The sequence below is a fragment of the Maniola hyperantus genome, chromosome Z (genome assembly GCF_902806685.2).
Source record: "Maniola hyperantus chromosome Z, iAphHyp1.2, whole genome shotgun sequence".
Taxonomy (NCBI): Eukaryota; Metazoa; Arthropoda; class Insecta; order Lepidoptera; family Nymphalidae; genus Maniola; species Maniola hyperantus.
Genome location: NC_048564.1, coordinates 5,943,162 through 5,967,919, shown reverse-complemented (window position 1 = coordinate 5,967,919; position 24,758 = coordinate 5,943,162). Strand labels below are relative to the sequence as shown.

General features: G+C 36.2%; 2 protein-coding genes across 2 annotated transcripts in view; one reads left to right on the top strand and one right to left on the bottom strand.

Moving 5' to 3' along the window:
• Positions 1 to 861: 861 nt before the first annotated feature.
• On the top strand, positions 862 to 13,846 carry LOC117995696 (trypsin beta-like). Its single transcript, XM_069508810.1, has 8 exons — positions 862 to 889; positions 1,608 to 1,735; positions 3,889 to 4,022; positions 4,462 to 4,623; positions 11,188 to 11,278; positions 11,722 to 11,844; positions 12,705 to 12,901; positions 13,408 to 13,846. The coding sequence occupies exons 1-8, from the start codon at positions 871 to 873 to the stop codon at positions 13,844 to 13,846; spliced, it is 1,293 nt and encodes a 430-aa protein (XP_069364911.1). The 5' UTR covers positions 862 to 870.
• A 1,012-nt stretch (positions 13,847 to 14,858) lies between these two features.
• Positions 14,859 to 24,758, bottom strand: part of sca (scabrous) — a 29,202-nt gene continuing 19,302 nt past the window's right edge. Inside the window, exons 4-6 of the mRNA XM_069509066.1 lie at positions 17,289 to 17,756; positions 16,993 to 17,193; positions 14,859 to 16,847 (exon numbers count right to left, since the gene is read on the bottom strand). Coding sequence (XP_069365167.1) covers positions 16,125 to 16,847; positions 16,993 to 17,193; positions 17,289 to 17,756 — 1,392 coding nt within the window. The 3' untranslated portion in view covers positions 14,859 to 16,124. The remainder of the gene's footprint in view (positions 16,848 to 16,992; positions 17,194 to 17,288; positions 17,757 to 24,758) is intronic.

Below are 24,758 nucleotides of genomic sequence, written 5' to 3'. Positions count from 1 at the left end.
CAGTTTTTATATTAGGTGTTATGATATTTAGATAATGTTTTGAATATATTTTATTATTGAGGTTAGTTTTAATCTCATTCATTGTAATTTGTATAAGTATATCTTTTCTAGCATCTAAAGTATATTTTGGGAATTCACTAATATAATATTTTAAATAGACGTTGTTTTTTTATTTATCTATCTTAAAAACATAAAAATGAAATCTAAATATACACCATAAAGGACAGATTTTAGAATCTGAACTCCTTCACGGTCTGTATAGTCTCACGGTCTATAGTAATGAGGTGTAAGTCTTGCACCTCATTACTATAGAAACGTCTTGTTGAAAGTTTGTAATCTCCACACCGTTTTCTTCGCTGCATATAGTGAGATAAAATGTTACGGATTTTCGCACGGCTGCAAAATTATTTGCGCTCGAGCCTTTGTAAGCATTCCTCACTACGCTCAAGATTCTATTTTTCAAGCTTAGAATCCTTCGCTGTCTCGGAATTCAATACAAACTCTCGCGGCAAAATAACAAATAACTATACTGCCAAACAAGAAACCGATTCGTGATAGAGACGATCTTCACAGAGAAAATAACATCTAACGAAGAAAATGGTATATTCTGAAAAAAAAAATTGTTTCATAAAATATACAAGGTAAAAGTCGTGGGTGGCTAAAGCAAGCTTTGTTAATAAAAACAACTACAAACATAGATTTTCACGGTGTTTTGAAGGGAATAATTGAACTAGGTACCTGAGTTACTTATCGAATTACTGAACTACAATCAAGACCATATAGAGTTAATTTAATTAATTATTGTGACAGCCTAACTTCTAATTTACTTACTGACCTACAGAAAAAATAATTAATATTAAATCAAACAATATGTTCAAGATATCTATATGTGAGAAGTTTACACATAATTCAAATATCAGCACGTTCAGTAATCTGACGCATGGAATGTTTTGTGATCTGATCTGGCTTGCGCAAGCGAAATCTGTTCAGCATTTTTTGAGATAGTGTTGCGCTTTCAACTGGCCGAACGCGGCGGGCGGGCTAGCTTTATGACCAGTTCACATAGTTCCAGCATGGACCCACTGAATTCTAAGGCAGGACTGGAATTGATGGCACCATCTACATTGTTTCAGCTGTTGTGTATCACTGAGTTGCGAAACCTGGATTACGTGCCTTTACTGTTTTTTCTTATTCCGAGACAAGTTAACCCTTAACTGATATCTCATCTGGTGTTAAGTGATGATGCAGTCTTAGATGGAAATGGGCTAACTTGGAAAGGGTATGGCAGTTTCATTAAATGCATACCCTGATTGGTTTCTATGCGGCATCGTACCGGAACGCTAAATCGCCTGACAGTACGGCTTTGCCGGTAGGATCGTAACTACTAACTAGCCACGGCCTAAACCTCGAACAAGACTAGAGAAAATTTAGAAATAATAAATTCCCAGATCGCCTCTGCCAGGAATCGAACCTGGGACCACGCACTTATAAAACCGCAATGCTCACAACTATGCTAGACAGGTCATCGATAAACATGATATTGTACTGGAATAATGTAAATCGGTCATTATCAGTGTATGTTTTGCTTTGTTAACACTTTGTTGCAGTGTTATGTATTTCAAAATACCTTTGCGATGAGGTGTGGTCGAATCCGATTGAAGAGGGCTCGAACGAGTCTCTGTTCGATGTCACTGGATATCCGCTGACTGGCGATATACCTTTGCTTAACCGAAAGGTAGCCGTAATATGAGTGCCCGTTGCCCGTTGGGTGGTAACGATAATGCTTTTCAGCAAAAATTAAAATTTAGAAGAATAGATTCATTCACTGTAGAGAAAGAGATGGCAATATCATCATGATCTTCATGATCAACCAATCACCGGCTCACTACAAACCACGGGTCTCTTCTCAGAGTGAGAAGGGTTTTGGCCATAGTCTACCACGCTGGTCATATGCGGATTGGTAGACTTCACACACTTTTGAGAACATTATGAAGAACTCTCAGGTATGCAGGTTTCCTCACGATGTTTTCCTTCACCGTTAAAGCAAGCATTAGCGCTTGGACTGTGCTGGTGCGCAAGGTGTCCCCTCCCCACCCCGGTTGCCATTTCGACCTATCGCATACTATAGTTGTTAGTTTTATATAAAATTTATATAACGACTAGCTGATGCCCACGACTTCGTCAGCGTGGAATTAGGTTTTTTAAAAATCCCGCGGGCACTCTTTGATTTCCCGGGATAAAAAGTAGCTTATGTCACTCTCCAGGTCTTTATCTATACCCATGCAAAAAATCACGTCAATCCGTTGCACCGTTGCGACGTGATTGAAGGACAAACCAACAAACCAATAAACTAACGAACCAACAAATAAATACACTTTGGCATTTATAATAAAGGGTAGTGATTTATAATAAGGGTAGTGATTAAAGATATAAAAATATTATCGGTTATTCCAAATTAAAATGTAAAACGAATGAAATGTTCATTACTTCATACTAAATTTAAAACCAGTGGGCTGTATCAAGTAGGTATTTGCAATTTGCATACATGTGCAGGCAATGAATGCTTTGCGCTTGAACGGAGCTTTAAAATGTTCGTATTTTATTATCTCAACTTCGAGAATGTCTTGAGTAGTAAGTAGGTACCACTCGTAAAACTGTGGTAGCACATTCTTCGAAGTACTTAGAGTACACACTAAGATTTCAGGGAAAAGATTTTTCCTTTTTATTATTAGAGGAACTTTTTGTAGAAAATTATTTTTATACCTAGTCAAAGTTAAGCTGTGATAGTCTAGTGGTTAGGACGTCCGCCTTCTAATCGGAGATTGGGGTTTGATCCCGGGCACGCACTTCTAACTTTTCGGAGTTATGTGCGTTTTAAGTAATTTAATGCTTGCTTTAACGGTGAAGGAAAACATCGCGAGGAAACCTGCATGCCTGAGATTTCTTCATAATGTTCTCAAAAGTGTGTGAAGTCTACCAATCCGCACATGGCCAGCATGGTAGACTATTGCCAAAACCCTTCTCACTCAGAGAGGAGACACGTGCTCTGTAGTGAGCCGGCGATGGGTTGATCATGATGATGATGAGTCAAAATTAATTTTAAAATGGCTAGTCGAGTCCGTCTTAGAACACTTGTATATTGGGTTCCGTATTCATGCTATTAAAAATCTTCATATCGTGAACGTACTGAAAGCTCACATCTTAAATCACCAATCAAACATTTTGATAAACTTATTGAGGCAGGACCTACCCAACATTAAAAAAAAAAAAAAATAGACGTCTGAATGGCTCAGAGTATCAGTATCACTTTACATCTATCTATAGATATTGAATTAATATTGGCCTGCTGTGTAATAAAACTAATTTAATATGTAGTTTAGTTTAGTTTCAAAAAATTTTGAGAAATTTCACCGCGATTGATTGCCTCACCTGGTGACAGAAGAGCTGGCTCATTTTTTGCGCAACGGATCGGCCTAGCTGTCCAGCGCGGAAATGCAGCCAGTATTCCACCATTATTAGCACCATTCCACGCGGGCATGATTTGTATAGTAATTAGATAAAGCTAGCTTTAAGTTTTATTGTATTACTAGCTTATGCTCGCGACTTCGTCCACGTGGACTACACAAATTTCAAAGCCCTATTTCACCCCCTTAGGGGTTGAATTTTCAAATATCTATTCGCCAAATTTCAGCCCGATCCATCTAGTACTTTGCATTGTGCGTTGATAGATCAGTCAGTCAGCCAGTCAGTCAGACAGCCAGTCAGTAAGTCAATCAGTCAGTCAGACAGTCAGTAAGTCAGTCAGTCAGTCACCATTTCCTTTTATATATTTATAGATTTTCATTAAAAAATTACTAGTATTATTATATTATTTTTCTTGCTTGTTAGATATTCAGAGGTACCCGCGTAAATGTAAGAGAACATCCTTACGTTGTAAGCATACGAAGGAACGGCGGTCATTATTTGACAGGAACTTTGATAACAAAGAACTTAGTTTTGACATTGGCGCATCCTATTGTGGAGTAAGTTTTTCAGCTCGTACCTTTTATTTAATTTTATTTTATTTTTATTTTATTAGGAGAACCAACAGCTTACATTAATCTATTATAATCTTAAACTTAAGTAACTACAAGCTAATAAAAGTTTTCACAATTAGATACTAAATTAAAGACAGACTATAACTAGATATAATAATTGCGTTATTATGCCAATAAAAACTATTTCTATAGCGATGTGGTTATCTTGTTTGTCTAGTAGCTACTAGTTTTCAGTTTTGAGTTCAATTTTGATCACTACGCGTGTTATTATCTACCCAGTACCCATATTATAACGGTGCGTGCCCGGGATCGAACCCCCGACCTCCGATTAGAAGGCGGACATTCTAACCACTAGCCTAGTGGTTCTCAGCTTAATAACACAGTAACTATAGAGAAATACTATTCATTTCATACCACCCTATAGTGTCCCGATTTACGAGTTGCGAGTGGTTGCAGGCGAGAGTTACTCTGACCGAGGCACATCGCTTTCGACTGTAATAAACATATTAATTCATCAAGATTTTGATCCGTTTACCTTAGCCGCCGATATCTGCATGTTGAGAGTTTTTGAAGACATAATTTACAGGTAAATCAATCCATACTAATATTATAAATGTGAAAGTGTGTCGGTCTGTCAGTCTGTCTATCTGTCTGCTAGCTTTTCACGGCCCAACAGTTATATGAGGCCATAGTTAGCGATCATGTCTCGGATCCATATGTAAATCACTGGCAACACGCACTGTTCGAAGACTTTGGAATTTAGGACAAGAAGACATCTCGAAGCTTCCTAACCGCTGCCCAGCCGAGTTGGATTCGGTGGCTGACCCCTTTCTCGAAATTGGAACTACCCAAATGGATTGTGTGTCCTAGGTGCAGCAGGAATTTTGAATGCATTATGGAGCGCTCCCAACGATTACTGGGTGGGGCTGGACATAAGCATTAGACATGATTTTCGTCTTACTCATGTTAATTTTTAGGCCCACTTGCTGAGAAACTATTAAGGTCATTGAGTATTGTATTGAGGTATTCCAGAGTCTCTGCAATAACGACTATGTCATCGGAAAATCGAAGGCGATTGATGTATCTACACGCCTGATGTTAATGCCAAGTCCGTTCCAATCCAGAAGCAAGATGTCTTCCAAAGCTGCGTTCCAAAGGGAGATTACGCCTCCCTGTCGAACTCTCTACTGCAATTGGATAGGTCTCGTGGTCATTAGTTAATGCAAATATAAAAAGGTTTATTTCATATGACATTTGAAGAGCACTCTTTATATACCTATTTACTTACACGTATACACGTTGTTAGGTATATCATAACATATTGCATGCTAATAGGCAGAATTTGGCTGTACCTTTTTGTTTTTGTAACATCTCCACTGTTTACCCAGATTCGCATTAAATTTGTATTTGTATTTGTACTAAATAGATAGCTATGTTTAAAAAAACTTTGTCAGCGTTTATAGCTAACAAGATTATGCCCACGAATTCAGCCGCGTGGATTTTGGTCTTAAAAATTCCTCTCTGATTTTATAAAAACTATTTACCTTGTTTACTCTTGGATGCAAACTGTCTCTATATCAAACGTCTTATGGAAACAGACAGAGAGGGTTTTGGTTTTACGAATTTCAACCTTTTGACAACATACATGGAGCTGAGTTTAAATTAAGTATATTATTGAAAATACTCCATTCTACTCCATCTATTATGTACTTGCCCTAAGACTTCAATACTCAATATTCTGTAGTACCTACTTTTTATCAAAGGAACTGAAGCAAAACGACACGACAGAAAAAAAATTGCTCGCAGCTCGGGTTTAGATAATTTCCTTAGCTTTAGATTTCATTGTGGAAAAATCAATCAAGTAGAATATTTTATTAAAGCATGACGCACCCCTGCAATCTTTTGTACACAGAGAAATAATTAATTCTTATCCAAAGCTTTAATGTATTTGAGCTATCAAATAAGCCAAGCTAACCAGGCTGGAAGTAAATATGTATGTATATAAAAGGAAAAGCTGACTGACTGACTTATTGACTGACTGATCTATCAACGCACAGCTACTGGATGGATCAGCCTGAAATTTGGCATGCAGATAGCTATTATGACGTAGACATTCGATAAAAACGTATCTTTGAAAATTCAATTCTTAAAAGGGTAAAACAGGGGTTTGAAATTTGTGTGGTCCACACGGACGAAGTCGCAGGCACAAGCTAGAAACCTTATAATAGAATGCATTTAAAGAAAATGAGATAAAGTTTCTAAAATGAAACGAATTGTTCATAATTTCTATGTAATTTCACGAGTAAGTACTTTTGTTCAAATCGGACCCGGCTGACAGACAGACATTATTCGGATAGCTATTATCCGAATAATACGTAGTACTCTGAACTGTGCAAACCAACCAACAGTGGTAGTGATCACTACCCCTATTATAAATGCAAAAGTGTGTTAGTTTGTAGGTTTGTTGGTTTATTGGTTTGTTGATTTGTTGGTTTGTCCTTCAACCACGTGGCAACGGAAACGGATCGACGTCATTTTTTGCATGGGTATAGTCAAAGACCAGGAAAGTGACATAGGCTACATTTTATCCCGGAAAATTTAAGAGTTTTTTTAGCGGGATTTGCAATAACCTAAATCCACGCGAATAAAGTCAAGTCAAAGTCAAATGATTTATTCAAAATAGGTAATAAATTACTCTTATTGATTGTCTGGTATAGTGTTAGATTTGTAAGATAATATAGTGGTGATAATTATAACGCAAACTTAAAACTAAAGCTACGAGGGTTCCAAACGCGCCCAGGTCTGAGAAGAGCCCACAACAAACTCAGCCGGGTATTCTTTTTATTATCACCACTTTACAAAATTATTGAAACTTATTAGAACTATCACAAAGTCGTTAAGCAACTCATTCCCAAGCTTGCTTATCATTTAAATAATCCTTTACATTGTAATAGGATTTTTCAATTAGTTTACGTTTTATGAAAACTTTGAACTTGTTAAGAGACATCTCCAATATGTCTTCTGGAAGCTTATTATAGAAACGTATGGAATTACGAGCAAATGAATTGCTAACTTTACTGAGCCTAGAGGCGGGAATTACAAGTTTATTTTTATTTCTAGTATTTATATTATGACAGTCACTTTTTTTTTTAAATTTATTTATGTTTTTATGTACGTACAGTAAATTTTCAAAAATATATTGATTATGCACTGTCAAAATTTTAACTTCCCTAAATTTAGTTCTCAGCGACTCTCGTGGCCCCATACTGTATATGGCTGGAACAGCCCTTTTCTGCAGCACAAAAATAGAATTAATATCAGCAGCATTACCCCATAATAATATACCATATGACATAATGCTGTGAAAGTAACTAAAATATACTAGTCTCGCAGTTTCTATGTCTGTCAACTGGCGAATCTTTTTTACCGCATATGCGGCAGAACTAAGTCTGTTCGATAAGTTATTTATATGAGAGCCCCATTGAAGTTTTGCATCTAACGTTATTCCAAGAAAAATAGCGGTATCCACTAAATCTAATTCCTCATTATTAAGTTGCACAGTGGTTTTCACCTGCTTAACATTTGGTAAAGTGAATTTAATACACTTTGTCTTTTTCCCGTTGAGAAGCAGGTTATTAGCTTCGAACCACTGTACTAACTTGGTGAGAGAATTGTTTACTTCATCAAAAGTTGTTAAGTATCGATTGATTTTAAATAAAAGTGATGTATCATCAGCAAACAAGACTATCCCGTAATTGTCCTTAGCGAGGTAAGGAAGGTCATTAATGTAAATAAGGAACAGAAAAGGTCCTAAGATGGAACCTTGTGGCACCCCCATTTTTACAACGGATCCGGGAGATCGCTTTCCATTCACGTCTACCCTTTGTATTCTATCATTTAGGTAAGAACTCATCAATTCCAATGCTGCACCCCTAATTCCATAATGGTGCAATTTCGCGACCAATGTTTCATGATCAACGCAGTCGAAAGCCTTGGATAAATCACATAAAACGCCAAGCGCATCACGTGATTCCTCCCAGGCTTCAAATATATTTAGTATTAACTCAACACCAGCATCGGTTGTTGAGCGACCCCGTGTAAAACCAAACTGTTTGGTGTGAAATAAATCATTAATGTTGAAAAAATTAAGCAGTTGAGTTAAAATTATTTTTTCAAAGATTTTACTAAAAGTGGGTAGTACAGATATCGGTCTGAAGTTAGTGGGGTCACTAGTACTACCTGATTTAAATAATGGAATTATTTTACTATGTTTCATTAAGTCTGGAAACTCACCACAGTCAACACAATTATTGAATATTAATGCTAACTCGGGTGCAACAATATCAATTAATGATTTCACAACGTTAACGGAAATGCCCCACAGATCATTTGTTTTCTTATTATTAATTAATTTAAAAGCTTTGATAACGTCAGAGCAACTAACGTGACTGAATTCAAACATTTTATTACATTCAGGCACGTTATCCTCCAATAGTGAGAGAGCGGCGGCTGCTGAAGAGTTCAATGATTTTGTAGTAGAAACAGGAATATCTGTAAAGAAGGTCTCGAAAACGGTTGCAACCTCGGGGTCTGACGTAATCAACTTGTCATGATATTTTAGTTCAAAATTACAAGTTTTATGTGTCACTCTTCCTGTTTCTTCGTTAACTATTTTCCAGGTAGTTTTTACTACATTGGAGCTGTTTTTAATTTTTGCCTGGATATATTTTGACTTGGCTGCAATGCAATCTCTCTTAAACTTTTTGGAAAACAGTTGAACGTACTGCTTGAATTCGTCACCAGTATCATATTGTCGCTCCGCATACAATTCATATAGTTTTTGTCTACTTTTATGTAGTTCTACTGTTGCCCATTCACTAAAAACTTTTGCATCAGTAGTCAAGACCGATTTACTGGTGAATATTGAGTTAAATATAGTATTGAATATATTAAAAAATGTATTATACATTTCATCAGGACTAAACCCATTTGACAAAAATGGAAGGTGTTTTATAAGGCTTAGTCTCATATTCTCAATTCGGTCAGACGTTACTGGTACAAAGGTTATTCTACGTTTAGAATTTTTTTTCTTCAAATTTTCAAACTGGATCAACTGTCCACAATGATCCGAATCCAATTTGCTAATTATGGTTTTAGTAATTGGATTTATATTTGTAAAAATATTGTCTATACATGTGGCGCTAGTTACAGTTATTCTTGTAGGCTCCATAAACATGTTGGATAGGTTGTAGGATTTGAAAAGATTTAATAATTTGCCATTTAAAGGGCTACTTTCCAAAATATTTACATTAAAGTCTCCGCACACAATCAGCTTTTTATTTGATTTTGAGATTTTGAATAAGACTTCATCCATTACCTTTTCAAAAAGATCAAAGTTAGACAAGGGTGGTCTATATACAGACACAACAATGAATTGCTCAAGTTCAACTGAGGATAGTTCTATTGTTCGCTCAACAGACAGGCTCTCTATGTCATTTCGATTCTTGAATTTTAATTGTTTGCTAAGCAAAATTAACGAGCCGCCATGAATCGCATTGGTTCTGGTGAACGAACTACCAACCTGGTGATTACCAAAATTGAATGTATACTCATGATTTTTTAACCAATGCTCGCGAAAGTACCAAAGTCGCGGGCATTAACTAGTTATCTACAAATTTACGATTTGCACGCGATTCCTTTTTCTCTTATGAGAATACCTTCTATAGAAGTAGCTACATTAATGTGAGGAACTAGCTTTTGCTCGCGACTTCGTCCGCGTGAACTACACAAATTTCAAACCCCTATTTCACCCTCTTAGGGGTTGAATTTTCGAAAATCCTTTCTTAGCGAATGCCTACGTCATAATAGCTATCTGCATGCCAAATTTCAGTCCGATCCGTCCAGTAGTTTGTGCTGTGCGTTGATAGATCAGTCAGTCAGTCAGTTAGTCAGTCAGTCACCTTTTCCTTTTATATATTTAGATTACTTGAGAAATTGTGCAGTAAGTAAGAAGTTGCCCTATTGTAAAGCGTCCTAGCCGAGACGCTGCGCTGTGCCTGGTTGAAGCGACTTGCAATATTACAATTTAATAAGAATTTTCCGGTGAAATTCTTTATTAAAGTAGTGGTTTATTGATTAGGTAGGCACTTGTGCAAAATATTGCATTAAGTATTTTCTTTTTCATATTTACTTTCCACTAAGTGCGCATTATTTTTAGGGTTGAACTAGAGTGGGGGAAATATTATGTCGTAAAATCAAAGAAAAATAGGGCTATTTTAGGGCTACCTGCGTCAAATGTACGAATATTTGTGGCCTGCCAGTGACGTTGAATCCTTGACGTTTTGTTAGAAGTTCCCTAACTGTCGTGAACTGTGATGCAGCACTTACCACTGCGCCAGAGAGGTCGTCGATTCTCAAACCTCAAAGGAGGATTCTCAAATCTCAAACCCACAAACCTTATCGCTCCAACAGCTGTACAATACTGACAGTTAATGACGGACATCGCCTTCTGTGATTTAGTAAACTTATTGTTTGTTCATGAACACATTTTTTTTTTAATGTAACCAATTTTCATTTTTTTTTCCTATATCTGTGCTATAATAGTGCATTGCTGCCTGCCAAATTTCATAATTTTAGGTCAACCAGAAGCACCCTATACGTTTTGATCCCTTGAATTGACAGACACGATAGACAGATAACCAAGAGATCCTGTAAGGGTAGAGCGGAGCGAGATCAATAATTAATCTATGCTGTAAGGGTTCCTTTTTTCCTTTTGAGGTACGGAACCCTACAAAACGCCGTTTGGTACTCAAGAACTTAATTTCCTACTCATGATATGTATTGATCTTCAGAAATTATAGTACACCAATGACTATCCGCGGCTTCACTTGGCGAAAACATAATACCCTTATTCCTTATCCTATGGGACGTATAGGAATTTTGAAAAATGCGGCCTTGTCTGCCAAATTTCAGCTTCCTAAGCACAAGGTTTGAGCTGTTCGTTGATGAGTCAGTCAGTAGCGTCCAGTAAATCAGAACTTTTCTTTGATAAATTTTTTATCAATTAAAATTGAAAAGGGAAGAATGTTGTCGTGGAAGGGTATGAAAACAAAATGCGAATAAAATGATTTTCTGTATTTGTGTATTTCAGGTCTTCTGTAAAAAGCATTTCACTGGTCATGCCTCAAATGACACTATCTGGTACAGCCTTTGTTACGGGCTGGGGTCGGTGCGATTTTACGGTATGTTGATCTGCGGGTAGGTTTATTGTGAACTAATTGGAATCGTAGTGCATAGAATAATAATTTAAATAGAGGGCACTAAAATTAATTTCTCTAACTCTCATCTCTAACTTTTCTGAATTATCTGCATTTTAATTAATTAAATATCACTTGGTTAGCGGTGAAGGAAAACATTGTGAGAAAACCTGCACACCTGAGAGTTCTCCATAATGTTCTGAAAGGCGTGTGAAGTCTGCCAATACGCACTTGGCCAAGCCCCTTCTCATTCTGAGAGGATACCTGTGCTCTATAGTGAGCCGGCGATGGGTTGATCATGATGATGATGAAAGTAATGCAAAAGTATTTAAAGTAAATTAAAGTTTTAAAGTATGGATAAGTAATAAATAATAATGATAATGAAATTGATCTAAAAAGAAATAATTTAATTTATGTCTTTATATAAGGGAAATGAGCCGTGCTTACCGCGAACGTCCCAGTACTATCCTGACGAAAAAATAGACCCGATGTTGAGAAGCGTTTCAGTTACTATTACTTCCCAGAACAATTACTGCGAGGGATACAAACTTGTAAGTGGTCGTTTCTGTTACGTTAGATATACAGTGTACACTCTATATGGAGGAGTTGAAGTAACTTATATTAATTATTTGGTCTATATTATAATTATTATACATACTCTGTATTGAGTACCAAAGAACTCTGAACTCAATATTGTAGCAACGTTGGTCGTTGGCTATGGGATCGATGCTTTATAAGTTTATAGAATACTAGCGACCTGCCCCTGCTTCGCAAATACCCATGTCACTCAGTATGTAGCTTTCTACTGATGAAAGAATTTTTAAAATCGGTAAAGTAGTTCCAGAAATTACTTCCTACCAACAAACTTACAAATTTCACCTCTCTAGTTCATGGAGCGTGCAAAAGCATTAATTGGTTTGCATATCGCGGATTAATTAATACTGTTTAATTCAACCTACACCTAAGTCGGTGCTTGGCCATTTAAGTACTAAGCCGTATATATATTATAGAATTTGGAAAACACAATGCTACTATATGCTATTTTGTTCCAAAGAATGTGTTATAAGTCCCGCAAATTGCTATTGCGCTGGAACCATGTCTCATTAACATCAAAATCACGTCATTTTGACTTCAGCCAAAATAAAAAAATACCATCAGCTCTAAACTTCAGTCTAGGGCTGACGTCACTAAAATGGCGGCCACGCGCATTATCAATTTGCGGGACTTATATATTATAAGTAGCGTAGCGCGCACATTGTGCGTTTTAGAGATAATACGAAAAGACACGACAGACAGACAGACAACAAAGTCATCGTATAAAGGTTCCTTTTTTCTTTTGAGGTACGGAAACCTAAAAAATATAATTTCTTAGTATAGTTACTCAGTACCGTATGTTTACTTTATGTTTCAGCATGAAACAAATATAGGCAAAGGTATGCTATGCGTTGGAGGAGCTCGTGAAGAAAACTCAGCGTATCCATGTCTTGCTGTACCCGGCGCTCCCCTCGTGCTTAACGCCAAGTTAGTCGGAATCTTGTCGTGGGGCTTCGGTTGTGGCTTTCTACACGACTTACCGCTTATCTACACCAGCACCCAGCATTATACAAGGTTACTATCCAGATGGTTCAATACAGATATTAAAACTTCATATACTTACCTAAAGTCTTCTTTGATGATTGTCCTCACCTCATATTTCACCTTTGCCTGGACCATCTCAGTAACTAATATTATTGGACAGCGCAATCTATCCTAAATCAGCCCCAAAATATCAAGTCCTTTATCTTCCTGTGTAATATATGGTTGGTAGGTTGGTATATGTGGTTGGTAGGTGGTGATAGTCCAGTGGTTAAGATTTCAGCCTCCTATTCGAGGGTTTGAGATTCAAGTTCGTTTTTGCACGTCTAACTTTTCGAGGCTATGTATGTTTTAAGCATATAAATAGGAAAACATCGTAAGAAAACTTGCACGTATGCCTGACACTTCTTCATAATGTTCTCAAAGTTGTGTGATGTCGGTTAATCCGCTCTTGGCCAGCGTGGTGGCCTAAGTCTTTCTCATTCTGAAAGGAGATCATTGTTTAATAGTGAATCGATAATGATGATTTTATCTTTCAGTTGGATCACTCATAACATTGTAATGTTCCGAAGATTATCGAAGAACGATTTTACTCAACTATTTCAAGCCACAAAATCGTATGTGATCCTCAACTGGCTTTCGAGGACCAGAGAGTCAATGCCGGTACCACATAATCACGCGAACATCTATAAAGAGCTTCAACTTATGAAGTTTGATGAAGAGCTCATCAAGTTGCAAGGAACTTCATACGATATAAGAGACTACATTTACGAGACAGAATTCCACTCCAAAAAATTACAATTATATGAAGAAGTTAAGAAAACGCTTGAGGAAAATCTCTCCAAGGCAGAAATCATTAAAAATTCTTCCAAATTAGCATTGATGCATAAAGCCAGGCCGTTCCTTAGCAATAAATTTTTATTACATAGAGGTTTCACCTATGATGATCACGAAAATTCTGATGATGATGATGACTAATATTTTCAATTAAAAATAAAATAGGCGACCCGGAGTAACGAACATAACGCAACGGGTCGCGAATTTAAAGTAGTAATGGGCAGCGCACATAGTGATGAAACTGATAGACATTATTGTACCCCTTGGTACCCCAACCATTCTAGAACCTTTTCTAGAATGGCGATCTCGCACCGAAAAGCGCAGCCTTTGAAGACACTAGACGGACAGACGATATCAAACCGCCGCGCCGCGCCGCCGACGAGCCGCCGGATTCAGGCGGGGCAAGAACGTGGGGATGTAGTAGTCCCTACAGAGACCCTATGCCAAGCAATGGGCGTCTATCGGTTGGTAATGATTATAATAAGTTCGAGATGTAAGTTTCTATATTGGTTTAATGGATTAAGTGCCAGCGTGTGCTAGACCTTCGTTACTGCATAAAAAAATTATCTCTAAAATGTTTCTCTGCGTATTGTCCCCAACATGAAGAGGAACGATCAGCGATTATGAAGTTTGGATCACGGTGGCATGGCACAGGAAACAAAGGTGTAAAAAATCTTAAGTCTATTTGTTATATTTTCTTCGGAATACTTAGTATTAGAAATCGCGCCATGCATTGCCAGACACTTAGTATGGCGGCAACCCCCTTCCAGACGCCCTTAAAGTTTTAAAGTTTAAGGGAGTCTGGCAGGGGGTTGCCACGATACTAAATGTCTGGCATGACGCGATTTCTAATACTATTCAGAAGAAAATATAAAAAATTTAGACTCTATACTTTGATTATTAAAGGTGTAAAACCTTTGTTACATGTTATCTCCCAAAGCCACCATGATCCAAACTTCATAGTCGCTGATCGTTCCTTCCTGTGTTGGAAGAATACGCAGAGAAACTTTCAGCTTTTATAAAATAACGAAGGTCTGGCACGCGCTGGCTCTCTCTCTATAAGTACTGTTCTTGTGTTGTTCTTGGTAGGTTGGTATGTCATAATAATAATTAATTACTTTAAAACAATTAGGAGGAATAAAAGACTGGTAAGTATAATTTTGATAATTTTATTTGGTTATTCCTTGGTATTATCTACGGTACAATCATCATCAGTATTCATCTACAAATGTCATTATTAATTTGAATTTTTTTTTTTGATTTTGATTATTTATTTGAATTTGGTAAAGTGATTTCATAGACACTGGTGGACATTCCACTACGGTCCACAATCAAACGTGGCTACTATGAATTAAATATCTAAAAACTCGAGGTTATATTAATATGACACGTTAAACATTATAACTACACATTATTACAATATTTTATAATAACTAGTTTTTGTCCGCGAATTTGAGTGTAGGTAGGTACGTCGAAATTATATTTTTGCAAATTTGTGATTTTCACAAATCATTATAAGCCAAATATCAAAATGGAAGGAACAAATAGACAAATACACTTTCGCATTAAAAATATTAGTATATATTATGGATAAAATCGCACTATTTCTAAAACAATGACAAAGTACCTTAACTAGGCGAAATTACTTACTTAACAAAAATTAATATCGAAACTAATCTAAAGTAGTAGGTAGGTATGCATAACATAATAGTTATTTCTAACGACATATTATAATGTAAATAACGGGTATGTACCACGATTCATACGATGATTTGGAAATATCGATATTTCAAAATCATCGTATGAATCGTGGTACGTATCCGTTATTTACATTATCGCATAAAAATTATCTCGCTATGACATATAATATTATGTACATGATATATTATATGCATATAAAGATAAAATACTTTGAAATAAAGAAAAAGAATTATAAAAATTATAGAAACTCTTAACACTACCCAATAAAAAACACAAAGAAATAATAATGAAAGTGTCGATCGCATTATATGCTCAATATAATATTAAAAAACGCAGAATTTAAATGAAAAACTGTTCGTCTTTTAACGTAAACAATCCAATAACTAAAATATGAAAGCAATGAATTTTAACTAAATAATTTTAGTTAAATTAAACTGGTTAGTGAAAATTAAGTCAGTATGAATAAAAACTTACATTGAGCAAGTCGTACTCATAGCAAGCATTTAAAAACTCAATTTAGGAAATATTTGCATAGCAACAAGATGGAGTATATTTTAGGTAATTAAAAGATTCTTATAACATCCAGAAACGTTAAATATATGTACGATTTGATGCTTACTAGTTTATCTTTGGTATAATTACTGATAAAAGTTTATAAGCACAAAGTGCATCTATATTTTTAGTTATATAATGAATTAATGACTTTTATATTATTTATTTAAGCGCATCCCGGTCGACGGCGTAAACGCATTTCGCTTGAAGCAACTGCGATCCATTCATTCCTGGCCGAGTCGAACCAAGTAAGTCCTAAGGTGTACTTGCCATTAATGTTCACATGCTGGCAATGCGAGAACCACCATCCACCTTCGTAGTTGCTTGCACAATGGGTGTTTGAAGTATCTCTGTCACGATCGATAGCCGAAAATTCCATGTGATTTTGGTATTCAAAAGCATCACTTGCATTTCCACTAAATCCACTCAGTTCTAGAATATATCCAGAGTCAGCGCTACCCACGAAGAAATGATCATATTCGGCAAACCAAACGCTTCCATAAATATCAGTCATATCGATTATCATAGATGAACAGTTGTCAGAGGTTAGTTGGTGCATTGATTCTAGGCCCAGCCAAAATTCAGAATCAGCATTGCCAAAACCCTTAACATATTCGGCAAACTTCCTATTAAACTCAACTGAACCATTATACCGACGTTGAAGAATAGTACTTCCATTATTGCACCAAGTTTCGACGGGAGCTTGTCCTGGATGAATTAGATAAGCCCCAGCTGGTGCCGAGATTTCCGAGCAATCCTTAGGTAGTTGACTTACTAGGTCTTCGTATTCTTTCTCTACACGTTGCAGTTCCTTAACTTCTCCCATGAGCTCAGGCAAAGGTATCTCCGTAGAGGTGATGTTCACCAAACCTGACTTGTTAGCCTCACTCTGTAACAATCAAAAATAAACGTCATATAAGTATTTGTAGCAATGATTTTATTTATATTGATGATCTCAGTAATTCTATTAGCACAAAGTAAAAAATTCATAGATAATATTAATAATAGTTTTAAAGTTAAGGGAAATAAGTCACCTTGAGAATGTGGTCGTTAAGCCGATTGTAGTGTTGCTTGGACCTGGTTTCTAGTTCGCACACAGTGTCATTAATTTGCCTAATGGCGAGACGGTCCATCTCAGCGCGGTCGATAGTGTTGCTAACGCTTACGGCGATAGCCTTTACCGATTGTCGCAAATGCTCCTGATCTTCTTTCAAGTAAGATGACTGAGCGTTGAGCTGCAAAATACAAAGTTATTAGTACGTAGGTAAAGATATATCGTTGTCTGATAGTGCACAGCACAAAGTGCAAGTGTTTTTAATACAGTATTTACCTGTGCAAAACTGACGTCCAGTTTTGAGATTTCCTTTCTGAATTCTGGGATAGTTTTATCGGCTTTGTTTTCAATGCTTTCAATATCTTCACGCAGTTCTAGCACTGAGGCATGTACTTTATCGAAGTCAGAAATTTTCTGGCTCGTATTACGGATTTCATCCCGCAAGGACTTCTTTTCCAGTTCAAGAAAGTCTACTTTTGCTGAAATAAGGTTCCAGTTGGGTTCTTCGACGCGGTCGAGTCGTCTCTGTACATCAAGTAATTGCGTTTGTAGATTTTGCTGATACTCGTCTAATTGGTTTTGACTGCGGGCCAAGCGGGAGATCTGTGCGTGTACCATTTTATTGTGGCGTAACTTATGATTGCGTCCCCTTTTTGGATTTCCCGCTTGGTTCTCACGCGGCTCCAGAACCTCGTTGTGACTGTTCATGTTCATATTTTCGAATTTATTGGTCTTTGAAACAACCTGAAACAAATAACATTATTGTAAATCCTCGTGATTTCGTTTATTGAATCAGATAGAAAACAGAAAATTGGGCTTAAATTCCAATTTTTAATTTTCAAAAATTTCTCAAACCCAGATTTCAACCCTCTAAGTTATCAATTAAAATTTGGCATGCAGATATTATGACGTACGCATCCGCTAAGAAAGGATTTTTGAAAATTCAACCCCTAAGGGGGTGAAATAGGGGTTTGAAATTTGTGTAGTCCACGCCGACGAAGTCACGAGCATAAGCTAGTGAGATAGATATAAAGAAGCTTATGCATGTTTCCAAGATCGTGATGCAGAGACGTGATTTTTTCCATGATCTGTTCAGCTGTTAAACCTTGAAAACTTAATAGCTGACAGCATTTCTCATATGGATACTACTTTCATTGCAAGCCCAAAAGATGAATAAAAAAACGCCATCGATTGCAGTGATCTCCACGTCGGGACCGTATCCGTTCCTATTGTTCCAAATTAATAAAAATAAAAATATTCTCGTTCAATTTAACCTGGTAGGTAGGTACCACGGAAGCCGGACCAGTTTACACCGCGCAGCTCCAACTTTGGTCAACCTCTACTTTAGTCTGTAGGTACTAAGCCAAGCGGCAGATGCAAGCTATTTTAATGGTATTATTAATGTATAAATGAAACCATTAATGATATCCATAGGTACTAGTATTACTTTTTATAAATCAATATGACATTAATTGCCTCAGTGTAAAACTTCTACTATGAATAAATGTTGAGCCCAAACATGTTTACTGCAAAACAAATAAGTACACATCCAATACCTTATTTTATATTACCTGATTTAGGATTAAAGTAGTAATAATACCTTTATGGGGTTAAAAAAAGCGGCCAAGAGCGAGTCAGACTCGCGCACTGAAGGTTCCGTACTGCAATCGTATTTTATCGACATATTGCACGATAAATCAAAAACTATCATTCTTAAAAATAAATAAAAATCTGTTTTACAATGTACAGGTAAAGCCCTTTCATATAATACCCCACTTGGTATAGCAATCTTACTTTGAAAGTCGAAAATAGCAATATTTGTTTATGAACACATTTTAAATTTTTTCTTGTGATGTAACCACAAATTCACGGTTTTCAGATTTTTCACTAATGTCTGCTATAAAACATACCTACCTGCCAAATTTCATGATTCTAGAATTTAGGTCAACGGGAAGTACCCTGTAGGTTTCTTGACAGACAGACAGTTTAATTTTTTCAAATTTCATTGAATGAGCTTTGCATAGCAGGAGTTTTATATAATATCTACGTTTCTAGCTTTGGAAAATTCAAATATGTAAGTTTAAATTAGTACACACTCTATAATTTATTGCTTTCCACGTTTTATTCCACTTTCCACAAATTTTACTATAAAATTACTGATTGAAATTAAATGCATGTAATCGCATAATTGTATAATCTTATTATGTAGGTACAACGCAATGTTGAAAACGTAGTACCAATATTTTACGAATGTTTATTAAATTAATGAGTTTGCTGAATGTTTATGAATAAATCTAGTAGAATCGAAGGTGAATTATATTTGAAAATAACAATCGAATGAGCGTAAATCCTACTAGTTTTAGTAGGAACAAGGCTTAGATAAAAGCTTGTTTTTTAATTGACGGTATAGATAGTTTAATCGACGAAGGCGCGCCCCACTATATATTGGGAGAATTTTTGTATTACAAAAAAGGGCAATACGCGCAATTTATAACTTAAGACCACGCGATTCCCTTCGAGAGAAATTTAAAGAAATAGATATCCTTACTGTAGCCTCTCAATATATTTATAATAACATAATTTTTGTAAGACAAAATATTCTTAGTTACAAGAAAATTGGTGGTCTACACAATAGGCTAACTAGAAACAGAGACAAACTTGCAGCTCCTACCTTCCGCCTCAGGAAAGTCCAAAAGTCATTTGTGGGTATGGGTATTACCTTTTATAATAAAATCCCGCAAACTATTTTGGACTTACCTTTGCACAAGTTTAAAAAATCTATTAAAAATATGCTCCTGAAAAAAGCATATTACACAATTGAATTATCTAAATGATAAAAGAGCGTGGATTTGACCTGCAGCTCGTTCCGGCGACGCACAAGACTGCAAATACTATTTTATACATGGCATAATCTTGTACCTATATCAAATATTTGAAAAGAGCAACCGCCGAGTTTCTTGCTGGTTCTTCTCGGTAGGAAAGGCATTCCGAACCAGTGGTAGATGCATCCGACTATTCGAAAGTACTTTTAAGAGTTTATTCGAATAAAAAAGATTTTTATTTTATTCTTCGTGCGGGGAAACGACGGGTGCGGGGAGTGATCTTTGCCTAATTTATCTTCTTGTGCGAGTGCCCACATCGCTGATCGGTGCGTTACGACTTACGATAGAACTTACAATCTAAAAGTACGTAGCACATTTGCATTGTAACCGATTGGGTCAAAGAGTGGGGCGCATCATCGTGGATTGAACTATCTATATTATCATATTAGTTTAATTTCATAGGAAAATTTCAAATTAACTCACACCATTTCTAAATAGTTTCTGTTATTACTATAAATCAGTACCCTTATTAAAAATGCGAAAGTGTGTTTGTTTGTTGGTTTGTCCTTCAATCACGTCACAACGGTGCAACGGGTCGACGTGATTTTTTGCATGGGTATAGATAGGGACCTGGAGAGTGACATACACTTTTTATTCCGAAAAATAAAAGAGTTCCCACGGGATTTTTATAAACCTCAGCTTAGCTAGTATATCTGCGCTATGGAGGTCAACCAACGTTAAAAAAGTCATTACTTATCCTGAATAGATATATTACAAATGCAAAGGCGTATTCATGTTGTGTCAAATTGAATCATCAATACGTATTATTGATTGATCGAACCTACCTTTTTTAACAGAGATTACTCGTGTACAGTACGCCGCAGAAAGTAATGTACATCGGCCTTTAAAATGACGTTTCGGCTTTGTAGAGTGTTGTCTCTGTCACTCATACCTATGTGACGTTTTATCAGTCTCAACGACAGAGACAATACTCTAAAAAACCGCTACCTCTTTCTAAAGGTCGATGTACATTACTTTCGGCCGCGTACTGTACACGAGTAATCTCTGTTATATTCTTATTATTTACCTAAATACGTATCTCTGTGTACCTACATGTAACGTGAAACGTCTATCTACAAATTAATGTATGGTACCTACCTATTTTGTATAGGTACACGTATGTAGTATACCAACAAAGCTCCCAGGTATTACTGTATGATATACCTGGTAGTTCTGTTGGTATTTCAATCAGAGTAAATATATTCCTCTGCCATTCGAGTATGTATCGTCTATTAGGTACATCTTGCTGTTCAATAACATACCTTCTATTGATTATAGATGCAATACATACCTATGGGTAAGATTAATTCAATTTGACTCCAAGTTAGTCTTTGACTTTGATCCTATCTAGTCAATACCGATACCTGCAATCTAAGAATACGATAGGAATATAGCAGTTTAATTAAATATGTAAACGTATTCGGCGTCTACGCGATCCTAAATCGCTTGGCAGTACGTTTTTGGGGTTCCGTACCTCAAAAAGAAAAACGGAACCCTTATGGGGGTCACTTTGTTGTCTGTCTGTCCGTCTGTCAAGAAAACCTACAGGGTAGGTACTTCCCGTTGACCTAGAATCGTGAAATTTGGTAGGTAGGTCTTATAGCAGACATTAGGGGAAAAATCGGAAAACCGCGAATTTGTGGTTACATCACACAAAAAAAAATTAAATTGTGGTCATGAACTAAAAATTAGTATTTTCATTTTCGAAGCAAGATAACTATATCAAGTGGGGTATCATATGAAAGGGCTTCACCTATGCATTCCATAACAGATTTTTATTTATTTTTATGCATCATAGTTTTTGAAATATCGTGCAAAATGTCGAAAAAAATGACTGTAGTACGGAACCCTCGCTGGGCGAGCCTGACTCACACTTGGCCGGTTTTTACTAATAGGGTGGCGACTACGCCAAATTTACCATTAGGCCAATTTTGAACTTGTTAATATCTGACTTACATCGATGTTACGAGATTTGCCTGTGTCAAAAATAAATTATTTATCAGTAATTATTAAATAGAGGGTCTTCCAAAATACGCAAATTCAACACCCTCTGTTAATTTTTAATGTAATAACCATTTTAAATTATCGATTAAAATTAAAAAGCATGTCAAATCATTGTGACCAGTATTTCATAGAAGCTCGCATACTAAGCGCGTGTTTTGACGTTTGATTAAAAGATACTTACCTACTGATTTGACTAATTCTCAAACACTGGATCCTCCCATTCCTAAAAATCACAGCGCCATGGTATTATGAAAATCCGATATATGTGTGTCGTGTGGGAGAAGATTACAAACAGCTCTTGAAATAACCATTCGTCAAGCACTTTCTAAATAGAACTGTAGAGGCAGTAAGTAATTTCGTAGCAAAGGTACAACGAACTTCTCAGGGTACCTAACTTTTAAAGGAGTCTCAATATTATGTAGAACAAGTAACAAGTTGACATCTCTTTGTTTAAAGTCCCTATTAATTGGCCAGTCAAAAAGGTGTCTCCAACTTGCTACTATCTACTATAATAATTTAATTTTCTCGTGAGATTCGAATAATTTGACTATTTCATTTGTTTATTTAGTTACGATTACTAGAATGAAATTCTAAATATCAAGTTCTATCTAGTTCTACAATTTCAATTTATTTTTGGGATGGACTGTTTAGGCCGCATGTTTTTAAGATTTTCAAATATACTATTCCTTTTTTCCAATTTACTTCCTTCCTTGAATATAAACACTACTCTATAGCATACGTCTCAAGGATGAAAGACATCTTTCTATAATACTCGCTTTGTATTATGTAATCCTAATCCTAATCCTACTAATACTATAAATGTGAAAGTGTGGATGTTTGTTACTCAATCACGCAAAAACGGCTGAACGGATTTGGATGAAATTTGGAATGGAGATAGATTATACCCTGGATTAACACATACTACGCTACTTTTTATCCCGGAAAATCAAAGAGTTCCCGCGGGATTTTGAAAAATGTAAATCCACGCGGACATCAGCTAGTAAGTACATATTAGTAATGTGTGGACCATACGTACTAACTACTAACTAATATCCCTGGGACAAATTCCTGTATCAAAAATTCAATCACGTCAACTTAATCAATTACTGCCGGTGATCAACTTTCATGTAAATTGTTTGGTACGGTGTGGGGTCCTGAGTTTTTGTCGACGCGGTGCAAGGGTCGGTTGAACAATATAGTGCGCAAAACGGGTTGTTGTAGGCTTTCGAAGGATAATTTCCCACGGCCGTTTCTCTTAAAATTTGAGAGTATTTTTTTTAAAGTTTATACTAGTGACCCGCCCGGTTTTGCACAGGAGAGGAACTAAGTATTCTACTGTAGTACATTATTTTCGTGTAACTTTAACTATTTGTACAGGGAATCTTAGATGAGACGATATTTCACAATTATCATCATACTGGTCAGTAGTTTATTTCCGAAATTTTTTCATAAATTAAGCGTATATAACCTTCTAAGACAATTCATCTTTCTATTGGTGAAAACCATATGAAAATCCGTACATTAGTTTCTGAGATCTAGTCATAAATATTTTTGGTTATTAAAATTTTATGGTCATCTCATCACTCATCATCATTGAATAATACGATCCATTGACACAACGCCGCCAGATTTTGTACAAATCATCTGTGGAATATACTTTTGTAGTACCCGTTTGTTGGCGGCTCGCTTCCCACCGGCCGGCGGCCCATTGTACTGGCGATCAATGGAATTTCCGCGGTGCATCGCAGGTGGACGCCATTCAGATTTGGCGACAGTTTTTTTCCATGCCCATGTAGTATACAATTACATGTACCGTTCGCGTTCGTTTTGCGGCATTTGTTTTGTGGTGTTACAGTTTTTTTTCACAATAAAGACTAAATGGAATTTTGTGTGAAAAGGGAATAGCAAGGTATACCTAAGTACCTACCTATGAAGATATGTAGCTATGATTCATCGATTCATATATCCTAAGTGCATAGGTAGGTACAATTAATATTTCTGAGTTTTTGAGATGTAAAAAGAGTAGGAATATCTTTTCTAACTCTAACTTAGTAGATAAATATGTAATTCTAACTTAAACATATTATTGTAAACAGATATTATTTAAAATAATATTTTAAATATGATTCAGAGTGAATAAAAAAGATCGTTTGACTGCAAGCTAGAGAAGCCAGCTGACAATAATTTTGCTTTTTGCAAGAACGATGATAGACGCTCACGATTCAAGCATGCTCGCACAAAACGATAGTTTCCTTTAAATCTGTAGGTATAATTATAATAATTAATTAATGTAGGATTTGACTACCAAAATATCCACCATATTATTCATCAAGATCACACTTACAAATAAAACCGACCAAGTGCGAGTCAAACTCGCGCACCGAGAGTTCCGTACTCGGGTATTTCTTTTGACATTTTGCACGATAAATCAAAAACTATTATGCAGCAGCCCAGTCTGCTCAAGAACTTAAGCGCCGTAAATACTAAGTCATTAGTAAGTCTATGTATTCGCGGCGCTTGCGTTTGAGACTCTGGGCCCATGGTCATCGGACACGAAAGCTTTTATAAACGTCGTGTCCCAAAAGCTGATCCACGCGTCTGGTGACCCAAGAGCTGGTGCCATAGATAATACACTATCGGTTGAGCCTTGCCGTTCAGCGAGGTAATAGCGCCAGTGTTTTGGGCACAATGCCCATAAATGACCATTTGGACGGTGTATATTTTTTGCAAATATAATTTTTTTTGTGATAATTTTTTTCTGTATGTATATACCTACTACATATAGTTTTTTTTGTATTGAAATAAATTATGCATAAAAATAAATAAAAATCTATTTTAGAATGTACCTACTGGTAAAATG